This window comes from Lygodium microphyllum, chromosome 12 (genome assembly GCF_053477565.2).
Source record: "Lygodium microphyllum isolate KBCC chromosome 12, Lygodium_microphyllum_v1.1.10, whole genome shotgun sequence".
In the NCBI taxonomy this organism is placed as follows: Eukaryota; Viridiplantae; Streptophyta; class Polypodiopsida; order Schizaeales; family Lygodiaceae; genus Lygodium; species Lygodium microphyllum.
In genome coordinates, this window is record NC_141146.1 from 151,586,464 (window position 1) to 151,611,450 (window position 24,987).

General features: G+C 40.6%; 1 protein-coding gene across 6 annotated transcripts; it reads right to left on the reverse strand.

Moving 5' to 3' along the window:
* Positions 1-12,872: 12,872 nt before the first annotated feature.
* Positions 12,873-24,483, reverse strand: LOC148028447 (aluminum-activated malate transporter 9-like). 6 transcript variants are annotated; one of them, XM_087690241.1, is made up of 8 exons: positions 24,024-24,482; positions 23,641-23,781; positions 23,248-23,307; positions 23,027-23,079; positions 22,793-22,939; positions 13,479-14,273; positions 13,262-13,349; positions 12,873-13,150 (listed from the first exon to the last, which is right to left on the reverse strand). In XM_087690241.1, exons 1-6 carry the CDS (start codon positions 24,415-24,417, stop codon positions 13,683-13,685), a joined length of 1,386 nt encoding a protein of 461 aa, XP_087546367.1. In that variant the 5' UTR covers positions 24,418-24,482; the 3' UTR covers positions 12,873-13,150; positions 13,262-13,349; positions 13,479-13,682. The 6 variants fall into 6 exon arrangements, with proteins under 6 accessions (XP_087546367.1, XP_087546365.1, XP_087546366.1 ...); XM_087690239.1 differs by having other exon boundaries at positions 23,248-23,517; XM_087690240.1 differs by having other exon boundaries at positions 23,027-23,163; positions 24,024-24,481.
* Between the last annotated feature and the right edge of the window lie 504 nt (positions 24,484-24,987).

The following is a 24,987-nucleotide window of genomic DNA, read 5'->3' on the forward strand; positions in this document are numbered from 1 at the left end:
AAGGCCAAAGTAGCACACTAGTGAAGATCACAAGGAATAAGGGTGCCATTCATTGTAGCCACTACTAAACTCTCTTATGTGCTTCTCTCTCTCAACTTCCTTGAACTCCATAGATTTTATGTTGCATCCCACCATTGCTTCTCTCTCAAATTTATCAAATAAACATTAAAGGAGCTCATTCTTGGAATGAGGAGTGCAATGAGTGAAGCTTTGTCATGATGGTGGAGGATTTGAGCTTATTCTATGACATTTTGTACTTGTTATTTGCATCATAATAAAGGTACCATTCTCATCTCTGAGCTCAAAATCTAAGTCAAATAGGTATTTTAGCTTCAGGAGCCATTGTGGCTCAATTTGGGGGCTTCCGTAGTCTAATCTGGTTGCATTTGGGCAACCATTAGTGGCTAGAATTGAAGTAAAATAGCTTGATCTCAAATACTTGAGAAGAGGTTTTGGTACATGCCTTTGATGTATGCAAGCTTGCTTAAATAGGGGGAAAACTTGTCATTTGGAAGCAACAGGCCTCCTTGCCAAAAGCATAGGGATTAATCAAGCGCTTTAAAGGTCCTTCAAGCAAGGGGTGCTATTGTTTATAACAAAGTACCAACAAGGAAAAACCTTATGAGAGGAGCAAGTCAAGTCACTCTCACACCAAGAAGGATGTGAAATGCTTATTTTATCATAAGAAGAGACGTATAAAGGAGGATTGATACAAATGGAAGAACAAAAAAAATGAAAAAAGGAAAAATGAAGATGATGGAAAGAAGAAAGAGAAGGGCAAGGCAAAGATAGAGAAGATTAGCGCATGTAGCAGTGATGATGGAGATGCTTTGTATATATTCTCTATTGGTGATGCATTCTTGGTTTCCATGGATAATGGCATGTCACAAATTGGCTTTTAGATTCTAGAGCATCATTCCATGTTACTTGAGCAAATGGGTAGCTCACACAAATTATCGAGTCGTCATCACAAAGAGGTGCCCATTATGGGGTGTGATGTACACTCGGCCGTGCATCTTCAATTGGCCTTCGCCTCTCTTCTCCCATGTGCTCTAGTGGCTCTACTTCTATGGGGGCCCACCGGCAATTTGTGTCTGCACGTGTAGCCCATGCTCTAGGGCCCCACGGGCGATCTTCAACTTTTTCCATAAGGGCTCAACAGCCTCCTCTTCCTTAGATTGTGTGGCATCCAAGAGAGTGCAGAGAAAGGCACGTTGTTGGGCTTCCAAGGTCACTTGTGTGGCCTCTGCCCTGCTCTCTACTAGCACCTTGTCACCTTCAGCAAGGGCTAGTCGCGTGCTAAGGCGCTCACTTTTTCTTCACTCCTGTTCACCTAGTCATCTGCTTTTTTCTTCATTTCTTCTAGGCTTTCGTTGTGCCTGTAGGCTAATGCCCTTAACCTCTTCTCATATTCTTTGATTGCTTTTTTCAAGTGCTGTTGTTCTTCAAGCTCTAAGGCTAGCCTTTGTTCCAAATTTGCCATATGCTTTTGGTGGTGTCGGCTTCTCTCTTCTTCTACTACTGCTAGCTGCTCTGCGGCATCTCAGATGTTTTCATTTTCTTTTTTGAAATCCTTGTATAGCGCCACCATCTCATCAAAATTATGTTGTAGGCTCATGAGGCTATGTGTTTCCACCATGAGTTTTGCTTGCCATCTCCCGTCTTCTCCTCCTTTGGCCGCGAGCTTCACTTTTAGCTCCTTGATCTCTCTTTGATAGATGGCTACTTTGACGGGTTCTCTCTAACTGAGAGGCTGCCATCGTCTCCCTTTCACCCTCGAGCTCAGCTAGGGTGATCTTCTTATCTTCTTTTTCCCTTTCCAACTGTGACAAGAGTTCCTGCACATAGGCATTGTAGGTTGTGGACAACGGCAGTGCCAAGGGACCAGTGGTTGTAGATGCCTCTATCTTCAATCGTTTGAGGTCCCATCTGGATTCCGCGTTCGGCGCTACCTGTCTTCTTTTCCCCATCACACAAGGGTTCTTGCGCTCGCACCTTCTTGTTCCAATCACACAAAGGTTATGGCACCCATGCCACAAGATTGCCAGCATCTACCGTGGTGGAGGAGTCTTGGGTGGGTGTAGTGACTGGGGTGGCGGGTAGTAGGACGCGTGGAATAGGGTGGATCAAACCCTTGCCCTTTCCCTCGGTCACTGGGGGCGGCAGGTTTTTGGGTGTCTTGAAGCTTGTGCTTGGACCTTCATGTCAAGGTGGGCTCATAGCCACCAACTCTTCTTGTCTTGAAGGTTGCTCCACTAAGAGGGGGATAGCGAGAGCTATGTCTTCTTTCTCCTTCTTCTTGAGCTCCACCTCTTCCTCCTCAACTCTTCTCTTTCTCTCTTCCTTAGCTCTTCTATATTCCTCCTTTATTCTCTTTGCCTCATCCCTTTCTTTTTTCTTTTGTTGTTCTTTCGTGCTTTTGGACTCACTTTGTGCTCTACGTAGGTTTGTCTTCTCCTTCTTCCCCCTCTCTCCTTAGACCTTCTTCTGTGGGAGTCTCTTTCTTTGACTTCTTGGCCCTTCCTTGGCTAGATTGTGCTTCTTTCTCTCCTTTGTCCTCACTCATGGTCGTTTCGTTGGACTGCTCTTGTGTTTGGTGCGGAGGAGGGGACCTATCCAGCAACCCACCGATTGCCTCGTTGTCTTGTGTTTTCCCTAGTGCCTCTCTTATGATAGCTCTCAAGATTCCTCCAAACCCAATGGTGGAGACCTTTGAGGATGATGATTTATTGGCTTTGGAAGCTAGGGACTCTCCCCTTACGGGTTCGTGCTTTTGCCGATGTCTCTATCGTCTTCCGCACGAAGCCATTGAGGTTTACCTCGTCAAAGGGCAACAATGCTCTCTAGCATTGGTACATTGATTCCATTCATCAATGCATTATACCATTGACTGGAGAACAAAGCGTGCACCATTTTGGCATGGATTTGAACATTGAGGTCAGGGATGTCAGCTAGGCTCATGTTTTCATTGGTGTGGACCATCACTTTGTCTATCCCCAACATGTCATACACATCCCACTTTGGTCGTTTTTCCACTTTGTTTGGTAGGCCCAATGCTTTCTGTATGATCTCAAGGCTCAGCTCGATTTGTACTTGGCGACTTCATTTTCTACGTGTACCATGACAGTGCCTTGATTTTTGTTGAAGGTCCAAAGAAACTCGACACACTTCTCATAGTCGATGGCTTGGCCCACCTTCTCCGTGTACTTCTACATCTTGCACTGCTTCACCAGTTGTTTGGACGACTGGTTCCTCCACAACGATGTCTTCTAGATTCAAGATATACTTGAATTTGACTTGATTATAAGCCCTCGTCTCCAACGAGAGGCCATACTTCGCCTGCTCATCTTCTGAGAATGGAAGTTTACTACTTTTATCTTGACCTACCATAGTGGGTACATGTCATAATGCCACCATTAGTGTCCTTAAGGTAATTTATTGCTGAAAGGTGGGTAGAAATTGATTATGCTTTCTTGGGAAGAGTAAAATACAAAAAGAGAATTTTTTCTTCAAGTAGTCCATTCATTCCAAAACCTTATGACTTGCTCCTCAGTCCCGAGTTGATCTTTATCCGCTCCTTTCTTCCCTTGGACATTGATAGATGTTTTATCCAGACGTTTCATTCACCTTAATTTTTTACATGTTTGATTTCACCTTATCCCAGAATCCTTCCTAGCATTAAGGTTTGAGAGGTTAAGGGCATTCAGCACTAGCTTGCGGCATTTTATTTCCACATGAGCCAATCATAAAAGTTCGGATTATATTCTAGATTGGCATAGCAGTCCATATCAAAAGGACGGATGCCCACTTGAGTGATGTAGGTGAGAACATCTGTGAGGAAGTCACCGAAATCGATCTTGCTAGCAATGTGTAACTCTTTCTCAATCAGAACTCGATCTAAGTACGGGTGGGTCATGATGTGCTCTTCCAAGGGTTGGTTACGGATGGTGGTCAATGCCCTATATGAAGTTGGAGCTACATAAGTGGGATCATACTCGGAGGTCTTAATAGCACATTGTTGCTCAGCATTGGTCATGATTTGATAGCCTTCTTGTTCCCACTGTGGATTCTAAGAGCATACCACTTGCATAAGAAGGATGAGTCATTATTAGCTAGCTTGCGAAGTTTGTCCAATTTTTTGCTCGTGGCAGTAACTCTGCTCTTATTGTAGGAGGTGATTAGTCATTGTATAAAGACTTGGTCTCGAGATATCTCAGCATTAGTAATCAATTCTTCCAAGATCATGGGGGTTTTCACCGTCATGAATTCATATTCCTCCCATGTGCATGTCATGGAGTGGACCAAGCAAACCTAGGTCCAACACTCATAGTTCTTAGCGAGTAGGGTGAACATGGCATCCAAGTGCTTGATACAGGTAATCATGTCATCTCCTATGTTTTTAGCTAGCCAATGTGAGGATGGATCATCGTTCGTAGGATGGTTTAAGACCTACTGGCAGGTAGAGTTTGACTAAACTAGATAGTTTGGCAACTAATGGTTGCGTCTTTGGTTGCTCCTGAGAGTGTGGTTGGGCTTCTTGTGTGATGGGTTTGGTTAGAGTCGAGGATGTTGCGCTACGCTAATGAGATCGTAGGGGCACTAGTAGGACTAGGCTAAAGCATTATATTAGTAGCAAGGTGTGGCTTTGGTTGATAGACTTGTTTAGTCTCCGCCAGCTTCTCCATTTGAGGCTCTATGGGTTTTGCAGTTTGAGTCATTTGTGGCATCGGTGCCTTGTCTGTCACGTGGCTTTGTGTGGTTAAGTTTGGGGGCATTTTTTGGCCATCTTGGCTTTAGGTGACCGAAATCCAAGTGTTGCCCTCATAGTAGCGTTGCACTTGCAATAAGGTTTTGGGTGATGTCTAACACTAAGGCCACCGATAAGGAATTGTTGGGTAAATTTTCATATTTTGTGGTGCCAAAATTTATTCATTTAATTAGTGAATTTTATGTTTGATGGGATTGATGTTTTCTTTTGTCCATCATTTGCAATGGGTTTTGATCAGCAACGATTCAATCTTATCTTCAACAGATCAGATTATAGGTAAATTGGCCCTATTTTGTGTTGCTTCTATTCATGCAGTTATCTAGATATTTTTTGTTAAAAGAGATTCATGCATGTATTTTTTTGTACATGTAGGTATTGTACAAGGTTTAGGTGAAGCACATAATTCTCAATCGACTATTTTGATATGGTGAGTGATTCCGTTGTGTTAGATGATATGGATCTGCTGGAAGTCAATGGTTCAAAAATCCTCTACTTTATTGGTCATGTGTGTCCATTCAGATCTCCATGCCAATTGGCAATGATCCATGAAACTCTTGTATCCTTTAGACCCCAAAACCAAGTTAATTCAACTTCATATGCACTGTCCATCGTGTGATCGTAAATCCATAACCTTGTATCGAAATGCGATGAAACTTCACACGCGCACTTATTAGGTGGCCAAGAGCTCTCTTTTTTTTTTAAATGCCTACAGATCCCTTGTCCAAAGTTTAGCGTTTAGAGCCACTTTCCTTTCAAAAATTAGGCTCTTGGCCACCTAACGAGTGCACATGTGAAGTTTCGTCACATTTCAATAAAGTTTAGTATTATGAGGATCACATGCTTCTGCACTAAAGGAAGCTCCACCTTGTGCTCCGGGTGGTAGGCCTTGGCATGAGGCCTTCCCATGGCCAAAACAACGACATCCTTGCTTGGCACGTGCCATGAAAGCTCGAGGAGGGCAAGACGGAGAAGAGACAGAGGTTGGGGGTGTGAAAATGGAGGAAGCAAAGAAAGAAAGATGTGAAAATGAGAAGAAGAATGAACTTTAAACCCTTTAAACCCCAAAACCGAGTTAATGCAGCTTCATACGCCTTGTCCATCATGTGATCATAAATCCATAACCTTGTATCGAAATGCGACGAAACTTCACACGCACACTTGTTAGGTGTTTTGGAAAAAAAATGCATGTAGATCCCTAGTCGAAAGTCTAGCATCTTTAGCCACTTTCCTACCAAAAATTGGGCTTTTGGCCGCCTAACGAGTGCACATATGAAGTTTCATCGCATTCCAATAAATTTTAGTATTTTAAAGATTATTCCACACCAAAATTATGAATGGATTAATAATCAAGAAATCAACATCGCAATTATTGGCCCTTAGAAACTTCGCACCACCACATAGACTATATAGAGGCATCAAGACTAAAGTCTACAACAAGAAATAGCAAATTTTTGCATGTTTTTCCTATTGAAATTGACAGTGCTTGCAAAAATTATATATAAGACTTAAAAATACAGCGAAGATGCACAATCAAAGTTGAGAGTGAAGGACAAGAGTAAAAATTTAATTTATATTTTAAGGGCACATACAACAGTTTTGCACTACTGGGACATAGTCATATGTCCAATGCACAAGGAGAACACTATGCCAAAAAGATAATATTACAAACTGTATTCATTTCATTGGAACGAATGCATCCTTCATTGCTTGAAGATTTCTTACAAGTTGGAAGTCCTTGGGAGCTACAGTGATACACTTCACATATATTGCACAATGTTGAGCATCAGTCATCAAGTCAACTAAAAAGGTCTCTGTAGCACATTGTAGAGCATGAAGACATTCTTTTGTGAAGCGATTGGGTCTATCTTGACCTTGTGCCAAAAACCACCTCCTGCTTTATGTACTGTAGAGGTCTTGCACAATCTCACGAACAAGTCTCGTGATGCTCGCCTTTGAAATGATGAGATCAAAAGAGTATTGATACCTCCTGATTTCTCTCAAGGCCACTATATCTAGCTTCTACACTTGTGTTTCTTTGGGGGATACTAAGAAGGACCCTTGTGAGGGCGGCTTGAGGAAGTTGGGTTAGGTTGAGAAGGGGGTGCATCTGAGCTAGTAGATGCTCCAAGAGATTGAACAAGATATGGAGCTCTAAGGGGAAGCTTATTTGCAACTACCTTGGGCCTAGCGATCTTTCTTGCAAAGAGATGTGAGAACTCAATGAATAAGACAGAAAGTGAAGCTCTCTTTTATATAACCCTAAACTGTAAGACTCATTCACATAGATGCACGCTCTCTCTTTCTCCCTTAAACAATGAATTGCATTCACACGGAACACATTGTTCATCTTACTATCTTAGCTCTCTTCAAACCCATTTGTTGAAGCCTTGTTTCTAGCCACTTGGCATGATTTTCTTTGGCACTTGAGGCTTCATAATGCACTCTTTTAGTAACATGACGTGATTCCATCATGTCTGCAACCAATTCATCAGCACTTTCATTTGCACTCTTTTGTAAGAGTTAAGCTTCATCCACTACTATAATTCTATACCACCAAGATAGCAATTGGATCATTGGATTGCTACCATTTACCCCTCCACCATGATCAGTTTTTCTTTGGTATGCACCACATACTATCCAATGTGAATTTTCCATCCCTTGTGTGGACCAAACTCCGATACTTCCCTTTTCTACAAAGTATGGCCCATATGCCTCAAGGATATGCTACAAAGACACATATCACATATGAGTAAAACTATGCTCCATAGTTTATGCAATTCATACAATTTTAAAATATTAACTTAGTACGCACCATGTAATGTGTAATAGAGCTTTTACCCCATGCTTCCACCGTGTTTTTGTAGAAGCTATGCACAACATCGATAAATTCTTACTTATCTTCATTCTTAAATACCATCTTACGAAGTTAGGGAGCCAATTTGTTAAGACTTATCCAAACCTTAGCTTTGGCCAACCTTGTTTTTCCTCCATTACTTCGATCAGGAATTGCAATATGTAGTGTTTTCCACCCATCGTAGTCCTACGGCCTACAAACCATGACATGCCCTTCCTCATTGATGGGTACTGAGAGAAACTTCCTAGTCTTTGCTCCTCCAAAGCAAGACTTTTTTGGCAAGTTATCAAATTTTCTTGATCTCTTCTTATCTTTTTCAATCATCACTTAATACTTGTGTTGCCCAATTTCTGATAGCACTCGCTCCACATTCTTACATGTTGCAATGGCTTCTTCTTCTAGTTGCAACCTATAAGCAAAGCAAATGTATTCATATACAAGTTTCTCCATGATTCTAACAAAAGCAAGCAATGAACAAATGTGAATACGATCTAATGGAATGTTGAAGATGGGCTTTCAAGTGGAATCTTCTCTATTGCGCATCGATGCAACACTTGTCACCCTTTGCTAGTTCTTATTTTCATCCTTTCCTTCCATCCTCTCTATCAAGCAATATAGGCATGGATTCTTTGTATTTTCACCATTGGAGATTCCACACATGCATTTTAAAGTTTTCAAGTCTCCTGCAAGATGTCATTCAACCAAGTATTAACGATACCCGTCCTTTCCTTCCATCCTCTCTATCAAGCAATATAGGCATGGATTCTTTGTATTTGCACCATTGGAAATTCCACACATGCATTTTAAAGTTTTCAAGTCTTTTGCCAAATGTCATTCAACTAAGTATTAACGATACCCTTTAATCGAGAGCATCTCACCATGTTTCTAATGATCGATGATGTTTGAAATGCTTGTGTGTGTAAAGAACAGTTGCAGCACCTCAAATGTTTTCTTAGGAACTTCAAATGCAGAGAGTCACCACACATGGCACTCAGATTGAATACTAAAGTTCCCTGGGTTGTTCTTGTTGAATTGTAAAGCTCTATTCATCAGAGTTACACTAACTCTTTCAAGCTTTACTCCTTTGACGACCTCACTTTCATCCAATTTTATAACAAACTACAATTTGCCATTACATTCTTCAATAGACATATTGTAGTACATTACCATTGTTGATTGCACCTTGAACAAATCTAAATCTAAATAGTAATTGTTGAGTTCGGTGAACTTCACCTCATATACATTTTTTGTCCCAACCTTTAGTGTTTCCACGCATTGAACATGCATGGGATCTCCTATCAACTCTAAAACCTCTGTATTAAGTTGTTGTCGAGCATCTATTAACTTTGAAGGTTGAAAAAGAGGCATGATTCTATTTCTCTTCGACACACAACCAAACCCAACCTTCACATTGCACATCTACAACTAAGAACTCATTTGACATATCTTTTAACATGCACTCAATCACCTTTTCCTTCATAGCCTTAAACTTAGGATTGCTCAAAGCATTTTTCAATGTACTTGCCTTCAGCAATCTACTAATACATAATCCAAACTCACCCTCACCTAGGTTCTCATTCTGAGCTACCTTACATGCTTTGATACATCTCTTCCACTTGCCGCTATTCACAATTAACTCATTGATTGGCGTCTTCTTTCGTTTGTGCTCTTGTGTTAGCTTGTTGTTGATCTTTCTCAAAGTCATCCAATTGTGTCTTTGCCTCCTCATATGAGATACCAATGTTATGGATAGTGTTCTGCATTGAAATAATTTGATTATTTTGTTGAATTATAGTGACATTCAGCTATATCACTTGTCCTATGAGTTGTTGTATATAAAGTTAATGTGCAACGATCACATCATGACAATTTTCTATGGTTACTTAGCAAGTTGTAAATACTTCGAATGCTTGATCATTGAGCCGCCTAGTGTAACCAAGCAACCCATTTTCACCCTCACACACATACTTTAGTAAATTTGTGATTCCTGAGAAAGTTGGAGGTCTATTGTTTAAGGGGTCAATTTGGTAGATTCCCCCATCAACCCACAAGTCCACATGTCTCAATCCCATTTGCCTGTAACTTTGCAAAACCTGCGAGTTGACACTGGTATGCTGGGTTGTTTTGAATAATGGGACATTTTCAATCTCCACCTCAATATACAACTCCTTTTCTGTATTCATTTTACTATTAATAGAAACAGGGAGCCTACTTGGTTGTCACAAGAGGTAGAGTGGAGATGCACAGAGGCACACAAAGGTGCCAAGGGAAAGGAGAGTGTAAGTAATTCACTCTATTAATGAAAGTTGCATAAACACAGAGAAGAGGTTACAATATATCCATGAGAGAGTATAGATATGGGAAAAAATAGCTTAGAGAGTAGGGATGTCTAAGACTTTTCGTATTTTAGACATTCCTATTTTACCTCCAAAAACATTTCCAAAAAACACAAAATTTGACCAATTGGTTTTTTTTTTTTACCAAAAGCTAGAACATTAAAAATCCCCAAAATATCTTAAAAGAAACTCCCGAATTTTCATTTTCCTTGTTCTCAATAAAAAAATTAATTACCTCGTATCTACTAATCATTTTGCATTGAAAACAAAGCACCTCGTGACTAACTCATTTTTAAATATAAAAGTTTGTTGAAAAAGACGTCTTAAATTAGGAGAGAGGATGAATCTAAGTATATCTTTATAGATAATATAAAAAGGGCAAAACGAGATTGCAAAAGTGGAGAGAAAAGAGGATTATTTTACTATTCTTCTCTCCTCTTTTCGTTGTTTTAAGGAGAGGAGGGGACTAAAAGCCCCATTTGTGAGCTCATTTTTTTCCTGATGCAAAACTTTGAAAATGTGAGATTTTTTATAAAATACCCCAAGTCAAAGTCATTTCCTAAACCTCAAGTTCCATTTGCCAATTGCATAACCAATAAACCCATCCTCATATAAGGGTGTGCAATGATGATTAAGAAAATCTCTATTTAGTGTCTTAAATTGTATCAATACATCTTGCTTTTTGTACCGCCAAAAATGTGCCTAAAATACTTAAAAGTGCTCTATTTTGAAATTCATGCCTCCAAAACTCTATGCACCAAAATACTTAAAAGTGCTTAACTTTAAAAATCTTTAAAAATAAAATAAAGTATTTAAAGTTGAAAATTCTCGTTTTTACCATAATGGTAGCTCTCCCCTCTATTGGTTGAGATGATTTCTCTATCCAAAACTAAAAGGCCCAAACTTGAGGCTAAGTTCTTCTTAATATCCCCTTTCTCTTATTCAAAAGATATCAAGCCAATTCTTGTAAGTGATTACCTCATTCTTAAGCTCCTCAATCACATTCTCTCTTCCAAAGACATGAGTCAATATCCCCTTTCCACAATGAGAAATATGCTTTAATCTCATCTTATATTCCATGTTTCCATTCTTGCACTTTTGTGAGTAGCTCCTCCCTCATTTATCAAATTTCACAATGACATGTGGGTGTTCCTTTTTTTCATGATGTTTTTGAAACCTAGTTTTTTCATGTGTTCCAAATTGCTTTCATGTTTTTGAAACCTAGTTTCAATGCATATGGAGGAAAAGACAAAGCTCTAGTAGATCTCTCTCTCTCTCTCTCTCTCTCTCTCTCTCTCTCTCTCTCTCTCTCTCTCTCTCTCTCTCTCTCTCTCTCTCTCTCTCTCTCTCTCTCTCTCTCTCTGTGTGTTCAACTATCTTGCATTAAATAATTGATCAAGTTCAAAGTAATTTATGTCAAGCACATGATATGACTTGAAAGCTCTTCCAAAATGGCAATTAAATGATGTGCATTGCCATGGAAGGTTGCATCTAGAGTAAGCTAATATCTCTCACCTTATGTAGGTCCAAGGAGGACATATCAACCTTCTACATTAGATTTCTACATGATTGTCAGAGTTAGCTAAAAGATTATGGAGTTAGATTATATACAAAAGTTATGTATATTGTTTTAAGAAATTCAAAAAGATATCTCCAATTTCTACTATTTTGGTGAAGCATCCTTTTAGATTTGGCCAAAAAGGTTAGTAATGACTTTCAAACCCACTAAGATTTTTCAACAAAACAATTTTTATATTTGACTAGATCTCTATGATACTATGCTAAGGTGGTTTCAATGAACAAATATGGAACTTTTCTCACATCTTGCGAAACACAATAATTCATTACTTTTTTGAAAACAATATTGTTTAGTCCAGTTCTTACCAAATACTAGACCACAAATAACAAGTACATTTGTCTTTCCTAGTGAAAAATACCAAATATTTTCTACTATTTCTTTTTCTAGAATACATGGCCAAGCCAAGATGTATATTTGTCTTTCCTAGTGAAAATATTATTGTTTGTTCTATCTCCTTATTGGTGTTGGTTGTAGTGCTAGTAGACTAGTTACACACTTTGTAGAGAGGACTTATGAATAAGTTGTAGATCTTGAAAAGCATTCAAATATCTAGTGCAAGAAGTGCCATATCAAAGTAACACCATTAGTTGTGGTTTTATCTTGTAGTGCTACTAGATTAATTACAAGCTTCCTAGAGAGGACTTTTGAAGAAATTATTGATCTTGAAAAGCCATTCAAATATAATATCTAACGCAAGAGGTGTTATATCACAATGACACCATCAATTGTGGTTGAAGAGTTATCACAATAGATGTAAAGCTACTAAATCAAGAAATGAATGTAAGCTTCCCTTTCCTTTCCTAAATTTTCAAAAATGCTTTTGCTTTGTAACTTTTCTTTTTAGTTCCTTGCTCCAATGCAAATAATGCCCTAAAGGATATATGCAGTGGATTAGGTAGAGATATAGAGTTGATTTTGACCAAGGCAATTACACCTATGGATCTAGACTCCCCTCTTCCATGAAAATTAGCCAAGGACTAGCTCAAACATTACATTGATGAAGTGACAAAGTCTTGGCAACAAGCCATACTGAAGGAGGGCCCTAAGACATGGTAATTACTGAGATTTCGAAACACATTAAAATGAAAAGCATGGATGATGATATACTGGTGAGCAGTTTTTATGTTTCTGAACATCTTACCACAAGAATTTCATCCCTCATTCCATTAAATTTTTCCTCTTTCTTCCACTACAAAAATATGGGAGTACTTTATATCTTCGCATTTCAAGATGTTTCCCCATTAGAACTTTATTTGTTCTTATTAAGTCTTAACTCTCTTGCACTTTCTTACACTCCAGGTTTTTCTAGTGCTGAGTGTAAGCCGACATTAGTAGTAGTAAAAGAACCATTAATATAACTTAAATCTCTCTTTATATATTTTGAGAGAACCACCCTTGTGATGGCATTCAAAGATAATATGTTTAGAACTCACTACTGTCCAGCTGTCAAGTCTCATTGCAATCAGTGTGGGACAACACTTTTTTGCCACAAACTTGGCTCACTTATGGGTCCCGCCTTTGAGCATACAGGGTAGATAGATCCATCACATTTCGGTTTTAAATAAGTAACATGATGTTTCCTTCACGGCCAAAACCTCCCTGCATGCTGGGTGCTGCAACATAAAATATATTGACAAAAGCTTCTTGGATACAATCACCAAATTTGACACTATTAAGGAAGCTTATCATGCAATGAAACCCTGATAGACTCCCACAACTCTTACCCGGAAGTATCCAGATCGCATTAATTGACCACCTCTGGATTCTGGCATTCAGTATACTTTGGCAGTCTTATTAATCATTACCAGCCTCCTGCTTCAGTAAGAAAACAAGAACTCAGTAGGTGATAGGCTGGAGCCTCTATCAGAAACCGTGGCACAAACTGAAGAGCAGCAAGAGTAAAACCTCCAAATCCTGCTTTTGGGGTTGGTGATAACTTACATTTGTCACAAACTGGAGATGCACCTGTAGTGACTCCTCTAAAAGAACCTGTCATATATTGATCACACTCCTTGAATCAGCATGCAGGCATGATAGATACATTCTACTCTTTTCTCTGTCTCTGCTTGAAAACAGAATGTATACCACATGTCTTCAGTTTTTCTGCACCACACAATTAGCACCCAAGGGCTGCTTCCTTGCTCTTCAAAACAGTGTAGAGTCCAAAGCAGAACTAAAATTTGCAAGCTCCCCGAGTTCAACCACTGCTTCTACCACATAATCAAGCCTAAGTGCAACTTCCATCAGCAATGTTGCAAATGTGCCCAAGGAAAGGGCGCTTGCACTTTCCAAAACCCTTACTCTTTGCTCATAAACAGACTGACTAGTAAAGTCCACATCATCCATAGGCCTGCATGGCCAAGAATGCAACTTTTTCATGTATCTGCTCGATACATCATTTGCATCCGTGGGGGTGTACATGACCATTCCCAGTTTATTAGTTGTTTGGTTATCCAGTGTATTGGCAGGCTCCTCCCTGTCTAACTTCACATGAACAGATATGTCTTCTGCATTTTCTTCCAAAACATTAGTTCTTCCCTGTAAAAGCAAATAAGAATGCAAATACAAACTCTGTTGCAAGCATTCCACTGCACGTAGTACACCTTTGAGAATGTTATCAGAATCTCCCTTCTGCATATTCTCAAACTGCATTCCTAACCTTCTCAGGACGAGAGCACTTTCTTTGCTAACTTGACGAAGTTCAGTCTCAAAAAGTCTCCTGACTTCTGCTGGTGCCTGTTGGCAAAGATCATGTCTTTCAGAGAATCATACCTAAAAGATGAAGGTAATGGAAAACAAAATCAAGACAAAAGCATATTAAAAAACTGCTTAAGAGAGCTGATCATTGAGGACAGGTACAAACATATAATACAGCTCCTACAAAGATCTGCTTAAGAGAAAACTTGAGACTTCCAAGAGGCAGCTAACAACAGTTAACACTAATCTAGATCTTTCTGGAAAGATCACTTTCCCAAGACCGTGTCTTTCAGAGACAATCATACCTGAAGGATGAAGATAATGGAAAACAAAATCAGGACAAAAGCGTACGAAAAAAACTGCTTAAGAGAGCTCATCATTGAGGACAGGTACAAACATACAATACAGCTCCTACAAAGATCTGCTTAAGAGAAAACTTGAGACAAACATATTACAAAATGTGTTACAAATTTGCAGTACAAACAAGAAACACCTAAGAATAGTCCGTATTTATTGGTCAGATACAAGGTCTCAGTAATAGGTAAATATTGCCGATGCAGCTAAGCAGGCCAAAGAAGTTGGAAGCTGCATTTGGTGATTGATTCACCATAAGGGGTGATACAAAAGCACTCACAGCACATGAATAGTAGGCAGAAAAGGATCTCATTCAAAGCCCTAAAGATTGCATATGCAGGAGAATGCATGAACCCAACATGAGGGCATAAATGTGTTACAAAATTGTAGTACAAATGAGAAACATGTAAGAACATTTGGACAAGTTTCTGGGCCAGTAGCTGCTCTCGACTTGAGCTTTAATCAATGAATCCCACCTGTGACCTAGCTGAAAATTTTGAACTTATGTCATTCACAACATTATGCCAGTTACTTCGGAAAAATATTGCATCTAAACAGATAATACATTCAAATGGATGAGCTTAGCTATCCTCCCTAAACCCCTGTATGCAATGCAAATCCAGGCATGCCTTGTGGGCTGATCCACTCCACATATATCACACAAAATTTACTTCGCCCATATCTACTCTACAGGAGGTCTACCTCTTCACCTGCTCTTACAAGCAAAGTGATATGCATGACAACAATCCAAACGCGAATTTTTTCACGTGTTCTCACTGAACAATTGTCACAATGATAAAAGCCCCATCCTAGCCTACACTCCTTTTGGCCAAACAAAATTATCTGTATTATTTTCTGTGATAAATTGTGCAACACTCCAAATACCTTGCACTGACCATAACTATTTGTTCCATTATGCTGGAAGGTTGAGCATGAGGTACATGTATTTGCACTGGAGTTTTAATCAATGAATCCAACATGTGACCAGCTGAAATCTTAACTTTAACCAAGTCGTATGGTCCTGAACTTCCAATTGCAGATCTTATACCAGCTAATGTAATGTCATTCCAAACGATATATTGTGCAATGCTCTGAATGACTCACACTCAGCATAACTATTTGTTCCATTATGCTGGAAGTTTCAGCCTGAGGCACATGTATTTGGCCCACCCAGCAAATGACTTGAGTTTTGATCAAATCCAACATATGACCAGCTGAAATCTAAACTTCAACCAAGTCATATGGTCCTGAACTTCCAATTGCAGCTCTTAGACCAGGCCAATGCCGTTCGTGGCATGCCAATCACTTCAACAAAACATTGCATCTAAACAGAAAATACATTCGTATGGATGAGGTTAGCGATTGTCTGTAGACCATTGTATGCAATTTATATCCAAGCAGACCTTTTGGGTTGATCCTCACTCTCCTCACCTTCCAATAAATAACAAATTGCTTAGTTTGTCCATAACCATGGGAGGTAGGATAAGCTCATTTCTAATATGTCATTGCGATAACATTTTCTACCCCTTCACCTGCTCTTACAAGCAAGGCGGTATATGTGCACAACAATCCAGATGCCAATTTTTTCCCATGGAATACTAGTGTTATCACTATATGAAAACGGTTGACAATACTACATTCAACCCCAGACATGTGAGATTGGTATCCGAACTGCCCATTCTTTGTTTTGTCCAACAAGTGAAGTCAATTCTGATTCCACTAGGCTTCTAGAAGTTTCAACCCATAAGCCAACTGCTGAGATGGCCTCAAATCTATACAAGGATCTCCAAAGAAGCCAATAGAATGTTGTGTCAGAAGTGGGTGCCCAGTGCAGCAATGGAAGCATAGAAGACTGCCGTGATAGACTGCACAACACATGCGAGAAAAGAGAAAACACAGAACAAAGGAACAATTTAAGAGAGAACTCAGTGTAAGATGGGAGGGATGGGAGGGACGAGAAGATAATGGTATCTCCCAGACAATGTAGCAAAATAAAGGAGAATGTGGAATCTGAACTAATGTTGCTACTTCCCACGACCTTTATTCACCTTCACTAAGAATAAGGATCTTTAGCTCTTGGAGCACCTATACTCTAATACCATACAAAGCAACGGTAGGGTAAGCGAGGAGGATCACCGTGTGTACATCAAACAATGTGATATAAAACTCAAAAACACAAAAGGTGAATGAAATAATGAATCGCATACAATGATGATACAATGGACGAGCCTTGGGGCTCATGCCTTGAGGATGAGTACTGAGGTAAGCGAAGACGAGTCAATGGCACTGATTAAAGCTTGGAGATGGTTGCGCTATCTTGGCTAAGTAGGTGGCAACATGTGGATGATGATCATGCAATGCAAAAGGGAGATACAACAAGCAAGGAAGGCCAATGTCAAAGACAAGTGGTAAATCCTATAGAATACCAAGGGGGGCAGGAACCTCCTCTCAACCCTACATATCAAGGTCGAGTTTGCATGGTACCAAGAACCATGATAGATGATGAGAAGGAGAAAGCACCACGACTGGAAGAGCAAGGCAAAAGACACTGCCATGATAGTATCAAGAGAGTTGTTGCACGATCTGCCTCAAGAGGGGAAGCCTCCATGATGGTAGAAGAGCAAATCTCCTTGGAAGACAAAACTACGAAATGAACAGTGTGCATATGTCTCCAACCCAAGAATAACCAATGCAAACCTGCATTTTAGCCCTACATTGAAATACAAAACCCTACAAGAGAGATCTTTGGTAGTGTAGTACAAAACCTATTCTTTTTAGGAGTTGTTGCCAAATGAGTTTAGGTTCTTTGGTTCTATCTAAGGAAGGGGCGTCACCCTTGTTTTGAGCTACCTTCACATATTGAGTATTCTTGTCACCTCTAGTTTTCCCTTGCAAAGAAGAGGCAACCCAACCTAGTGCTCACAACTCGACAACCCCTACGCCTGCGTGAGACTTCACAATCGATCTCCTCTAGCTCCATGCAGAGATCCTTGAAGATGGTCCCCTGCTTTTCATTTTGCTCCTTGTTGACACTCTTCAAGGTAGCCCCACTTAACTCGATCTCATCAACATTTACCTAATTGAAATAAATGATAATTTGCATATTTAGAATCTAACTCCTTATTTAGAATAAGTAAGGAGTGGAATACAGCTTGTTACTTCTAACTTACCACTCGCACGCACCAACTTAACAATCCTACATTAGGCAAAAAATTCAAATTGTTTCAAAAGTCAAATTCAATGATCACACAGCAATTCAGCTTTAGGTGACAACTTACAAGTGGATACTTACAACTTACCTAGGCAAGCACTCTAAGGGCAATCTTTTGGACAGTGGGTACTTGATATCCAAAAGATTCCCACCAAAAAAGTGTTTTAACCAAAGAGACCCTCTTCCAACATAGAGTGCTGGCAAAAGCGGTTTCTCTTTGGTCACTATAATTGATGATTTCTTGTAAAAACGTTGTGTGCCGATCTTCATCCAATGCCTTTGGAAAGTAGGTATCTCTATCGGCTACCAACTCTTGATCCATGAAAAGGGATGGAGCTTTATAAGTAGGATGCGAGTGCAATCAATCTATGGATGGGTCTTCTCATCCATTTCCTCCACGCTTAAGAGTGGCTCCTCCTATGGCCACGCCTTGAGCTCCTTCAAGACCATGGCTTGCTGAATTTTGTTTTGTGTGTCGTATAGTCGCTCTAAAAGCAACCACATGGCAACAAAACAAGTCTTCGAGGGCTTCTTTAACTCTACATCACTATAGGCGTAGTAGATTGCCAAAACCTTTACCTTATTGGTGATGAAATCTACTATAATACAAGCGTCCCCAACAATCTTTCTCACCCATTCCAATGATCCTATGTATTCCATGAGGAGATCAATACACTAGGTAGTACATAGAGTCTATACAATGGATGAAAACTCCGCCTCAAGCAAGCGACTCATCCTTTGACAATTGAAAGCGTTGTCGGTGACCACTTACACCATGTTGGTCACACCAACCTACATGGCACAAGTAAAAGAGGAAATAGATTTAAGTTATAATGGAATCATGAATCTTGGAGATAGATTTATGAATCATGATGGAGAATGAAGAGGTAGAATGAAGAGAGATTTACGAAGAGATCAAATGAACCATGATTTATGAATATTCAAACATAAAATGAGTAACGAATCATTGAATCATAAACCAAAACAAGATTTCCTCAATGATAGCTTGGTAAATATATGAGTATATGAATGTGTCCGTAGTTCTTCATCCTCTTTACCCTGCATCCACGATCCGCAAGAACAATGTGTCAAGAGGTGAAGAAACAAGGACATTGATAATGCCTTATTTCTTCCGATCGCTCAATCCATCGAAAAGTATGATACAACCATACGTTGCCTATCCAACACGCACAAGCTTGAGAGATCTATTAATTCTCTCTCCTCATCGAGCTTTTTGGTCCGCATGTATGTAGGTGACACCATACTACCCCTCACGTGAACCAACCGGCAATGGCTTTGACCATTCTCTTCCACCTATCCACTCGAAGCAAGTGGAATGGGAAATTACAGTCAATAACAAGAAGTGCAATCTATCTCCACATTCCTTTGCCTCTCTTTGAGGAAAGGCAAAGAACCAAAAACACCACACGTAGCTTCTTGTAGTGAGGCTTACCTACACAACCTTTTGCTTCCAACGATGGTGGTACAACCTGAGGCTGTTGAGACACATGGGCTAGGATAAGGTGCAAGAGTACATGTAAAAGAAGGCATTTCAAAAGCATCCACTTCCATGTCGGGGGAAACCATCTCATCTTGAGCTTCTGCTATGCTCAATCACACATGGCCATTTTGACAAGAGAGGGGAGAGTACATCATTATCTCATCTACTATGGATTGAGGGATGGAAAGACATGGGCTACATTGACCACCTACCTTGGTCAAGTGGAGGATGAGCCTCATCACACTACTAATCGTCGTCTTCACGAAAAACTTGCAAGTCCAATGGTAGCAATTTGCATTGCTCGAGGCCTTCACAAGATTTGTGATATAGAGACCAAAAGCTTCATGAAGAGGCTTCAGCATTGTGGATAGAGAGAGGGAGAGAAAGAGGAAGAGGGAGATGGATGAAATGGAGAGAGGGAAAGAGGGAAAGAGATAGGGAGAGAAGAGAAAGAGGTGGTGCAAGAAAGGGATGGGAAAAGGGAGAGCAAGAGGAAGAGAGATAGCGATAGGAGAGGAGAAAAAGCAAAAGAGAAGGATAGAGAGAGAAGTGAAAGAGAGGGTAAAGGAAAGGGATAGGGAAAGGGAGAGCAAGAGGAAGAGGAATAGGGATAGAAAAGAGGGATTAGACTCGAGAGTTAAAAAAGGTATTAAAGGTGCTTCCCGCTTGAGCTCGAGATTTTTGGATGAAGAGGTAAGAAGGGGAGGGTTCCCCTTAATATTGAGGTGAGATGAAGGGAAGGAGAGGAGAGGGGAAATTAAAAAGAGAAGTTAGAACTAAGAGAGATCCCATCTGCCAAGGTCCATGTGCAATGGCTACAAAAAACGGGCACAAATTTGAATTCACGCGCTATCTAGACTCTGCAATGGTTGAATCAACTAGGCACCTACAAGAATGCACACATCACTCTATGGAACCATACGAAATGTTCTATGGTACGGCACTGTACAAAACGTTTCATGCACGCATGGAATGCAACCCTAATCAATTACGTGTCATTCATGTATCTCGCACAAAATCAAGCCTCTATAATAACATAGGATACTCTTTAACAAAGCGTCGGCTCTAATATCATGTGGAAGATTTACTAGGATTTGCACTAAGAAAACATAGAATGTATGAACATGAACATAATAACTCAAGCAATAATGTAATAATGTAATAAACACAAAACTTAAAAGTCAGACTCAAAACACAAAAACACAAAAACACAAAACACAAATAAAGAGAGGAGAACTTTGAAGTGAATGAATCAATGTAGTAAATGAATGTAAGATCACAAAATGCTCAATAGAAAAGCGGTAAGTGATGACATCCATCGGAGAGGGATCCTGAACTATTATAACCACCAATCGGAGCTATAGGAGTGTTGAATAGTGAATGGCAACAGGTTAATTACCAAAACGCAGCAATCTAGAGGTTGTTGACTGATAAACATAGCACTCTACAACCAAGGAAGGGCTGAAAAAATTGCACGCAAAAGCTATGACTAGCAGGGTGATAGCTGGAGGTATATCGGATCACTACGGGCCTACATGGGGGAATTAGTCAGGCAGCCAACTGCAATTGTAAACACAAGTTGTCTGAGGCATCGCCAACAGTAAAAGTAATCACTACGCAACAATGGACAAGCTAATGATGGCGTGCCAACAATCGCAAAGGCTAGACAGCCACTGAGTGAAGGCTGATGGCTACACATAGGAGTGAGAAACCAACACAAAAGGATGGGGCTGAATGGTGGACAGCCTTTCTATTTAAAGATGCAAAAAGATCCTCTAAAATTAGGGCCACCAATTGAAGCAGATGTTGATGAACAAAAGTCCTGAAAACACAAAAATAACCTACTAGTGCTCTAGATGACAAAGTCGCAAGGCAACCTCAGCAATCTACCAAGTCCTAATGATCGATGCAGCAACTAGAAATACTGGAGCAAGGGCTAGACCAATCAACTAGAGGGCTAGAGTGATGGTGAAAATAGTTGGAACCAAACGCAAGTGTGGGTACCCTTTGGATGATCGCAACGGCATCTAGAGATGATGAGAAACTAGCAATCATGTGATGATGAATTGTGGATAGACTACAATAACCTAAAAAACAAGGCATGGAACAAGTGGCTAGGCAAGCTCCTATTCATAGATGTGAATCCTCCAAAATTCTGGATATTTGTGTCAGAATTAGGTGCAAGAATGGAAGCATGTGAAACTATTGAATAGATTGCACAATGCAAGAAAGAAGAAACCGCAAAGATAGAGAAGAACACTACAAAGAGAGAACTTAGAAGAATACTCAGAAAATGGACTAAGAAGAAACTCCAAGGATAGAGAAAAACAAGTTAAGAGAGAACTTAGAAGAGTACTCGAAAAATGGACTCCATATACCAAGACATGAGACAATCCAACACACTAGTCAGTCATTGTAACCTAAGTGGGCTTTGGCACCGGCTCCCTCTCCAATAAGACCTATAAGTAACAAAGTGTGCTGATGATAACATAGAGGAGGAGAGAGCCTAGCCAATAAATAGGCTAAAGATCTAGATCAGGTCGGCCAGCATCAAAGGAGCTAAAAATAGCAATCGCCCGGCCAAAAATGCCGAGTAACCACAAAAACTGGGCAAAATAACTAGCCCCCACTGATCCAATCAAAAAAATGAACTGCATTGTTCACAATTGAACACAACTAGACTAACTCATGGATTGACTAATCTACTAACAATTTGCTTATGTGACACAAGAGCTTTGGTAATGTTTGAGTTTTGGGGCTGTTTAAAGAGCTAATTATGGTGTTTTTGCCAATGCCAATGGAATAGTTAGGAGTAGATAGGAGTAAAATAAACTTGGATATCAACCTCACAATGGCCACCTTGCCTAAGAGGAATTCCTAGCATAGCGGCTCTTACAAGAATGGATGAATGTGCAACCCTTGATGTAGTGTAACAAGGCTGACTCAATTACAACATCTGAGCAATTGAGAGGTCAAGGTGGAGAGAGGCACCATGAGCATGGGTAGGAATTCCCTATGGACACAAATCCAAGAAGCAGCCATCAGAACAATCAAAGTGGACGAATTCTTTGTTGGTGAAACTGAATAAACTTATATCAAGGTTCAAGATGTGTTATGCTCAATGTGAATATAATGCATATTAAAACCAAATGCATGTGCATGCACACAAATGAAACACAAAAAACGATGGTCTCATATACACCATAAATGGTATGCTCTGACAATTGATGCTGGAAAGAGAAAAGAAAGCAAGTGACAATCTACAGATTGTGTGAGGGCAATAAACACTTAGGATGATTCAGCATACAAAAAGACAAATATTTGAGAGGTTGCAAACAACGACACCAAGAACAAGATCTCTGCTCTTAGCAATATGAAAAAAGGCCTTCATATGGTTTAGCAATGTGAAATCCAGTGCGGTGTCAAACTGCATAGAATAAGAACAAAATCTGTAGCTTAAAAGTAATCTCGCCAAGTATGTGCTTTACTTACTTGGATACCTGAACGCAAACAACCATGCAAGGCCACTACAGAATATGCACAGTGTCGCAAAACTGCACCAATCTTCACATACTGCTTCCATGGGTGTTTCCATTTAAACCGACCATGTGGAAAGAGCTCCCAGCTTGCAAAAACAGCCTGTGAAATACAACAATCCCTTGTTGAGGGGCACTGCTGATGACCTCCAGGTACAAACAGGGATTAAATGATAAAGGGACTGTATACCAATGACTCTTCCTTGGTAGAGGAAACCAGGGCCTGGCGATAACCCTTGTACACTGGATCATCAGGAGCTAAACCCATGAGTATTTTTGAAGGAACTCTTTCGAGTCTTGTGCCATGAAGATACTGGTTTACACATACTAAACAGGACAAAACTCAGAGGCCACAAATCAATCACATGCAATTTAACAATCAGCAGCAGATGAAGCAGAAAAAGCACTTACACTCCAATGAATCCGCTATGCTGTAGAAGTTCTTAGTGATAGACCGGTGAAGGTCCTCCCCTGCCCAGTTAGGAAGAATAAAAATGTTCACAGCTATGCCTATGCAGGCACCAAGAAGAATCACAAGAAATCGCTCAATGGCTGTGCCTAATGGGTCACTCCCTCGATATCCGGCTACAATGATGAGACAGAATGTTATAAGAAATGTTCGAAACCCATATTCATATGTCTTGAATGTGGGCTGAAGCTTGAAGAATGTCACAAGTCCACCTGTTCACCAAGATCCCATTTGGGAACAAACAGAACAACAGCTTGATCCCCTCTGTCTTCTTACAAAGGCTAGTATTTGGAAAAAGGATATCAATCATCAATGTAAGGGGACCATGGAAATACCTGTAAGGAAAACACACAGAGCCATCGCAATGGGGTGTCCTATGTCTCCAGTCAGTTGAGTCAGCTGACCTATTGCGATGGCCATAAGTCCTGCCAGAAGGGTGCCTATTCCACGGTTGAACCCCTTGCTCAGAGTTGCACCTGAAAAGAATACATTCCAATTTTTGTTCGCCACAAATGAAATTTTTTGTGCATAAATGATGCTCGGAGTAGCCTCTTCGAGAGGGAAGGGGCAATTACGAATCAGAAAACAATGATATAAAAGCAATGCCGTTTAAACAAAGCGTATGGCTTCTATGTATGATCATGACAGACAAACGCTTGTGCAATTGAAGAAGTACCATGCTTGCTAAAACACAATGCTTATACGGTTGAGTGAGTACCCATAGTGAACTCGAAGACGACGATGACTGTCATAATTGCCCAGATGATGTGCGTGCCGAGCTGCTCGTAGGAAGCATCGAGGAGGACGAGGAGGAAGGCCAGTGCCAGGGCAAAGCCCACCTTGAGGGCATGGATAGTCTTCGCAGGCTCACGGCACACAGCCGCCCGTAGCGGTGACACCAGCTGCCGCATGCAGAAGGCGGAGGCCACAGCCATGGCGGAGAAGAGGAAGCAGGAGCGCGAGGATGAAGGAGATAATGACGGTGATGCTGATGGAGATGAATGCTCGCGCCGAGACCAGGCGCGCTGCCATGCAGCGGTAAATCGCTTGAGCTTAGGGTGGCATGGATGACGGCCGAGAAGGGGAGCTTGCAGGGAGCCATCGTGCGCCATAGCTGGGAAAGGACCGAGTTGCACGGGTAGTTATTGAGAGAGAGAGAGAGAGAGAGCGAGTCGATCAAAAAACTGTGTTGCGAGCAAGCGGGTTCGTTTTATCCCGCGAGAGAGAGAGAGAGAGAGAGAGAGAGAGACGGGGCACACGCCGCAGACTTACCACGAGTCGACGCGTGAACCCCCTTTCCTTACATAGTCCTTTTGCATTGTCCTTGCGACCCCTCCACCCACCAGTAGAAGTGTGGCTCGCCTGCGCCTGCACGCGGCTATCTGGTACCTCTCTTTTAATAAGTTTGGCAGGGACTACATCCCAAGTACAAGACCTTAGAAGTAACCTCCTTTTCATCCCTAACGCAATGTAATTTTTACATGAGGTTAGTAGACTGCACTCCTTTCACAAAGGCGGGATTCGAACCCGACACCCGCATTCATAGTCTCATGATCTCCAACCAGCTAGGCATTACTAGTCCAACTAGCTGCGTGCCTACTGAGACCGGTTCCTGTAATGTACCCATTCTTCAACAATCGTAATACGTTTTTATTTTTATTGCTCTTGAACAGAATTAATGA

What these genes read in the sequence shown, in the direction of transcription:
- LOC148028447 (XM_087690237.1), bottom strand. Translation starts at nt 24,417, where the DNA reads ATGGCGCACGATGGCTCCCTGCAAGCTCCCCTTCTCGGCCGTCATCCA. An exon ending in CGTCTTCGAGTTCACTATGG is followed by an intron (nt 23,782 to 24,023) that starts GTACTCACTCAA and finishes TATTCTTTTCAG; the next exon opens with GTGCAACTCTGAGCAAGGGG. An exon ending in CTACCAAGGAAGAGTCATTG is followed by an intron (nt 22,940 to 23,026) that starts GTATACAGTCCC and finishes TGTATTTCACAG; the next exon opens with GCTGTTTTTGCAAGCTGGGA.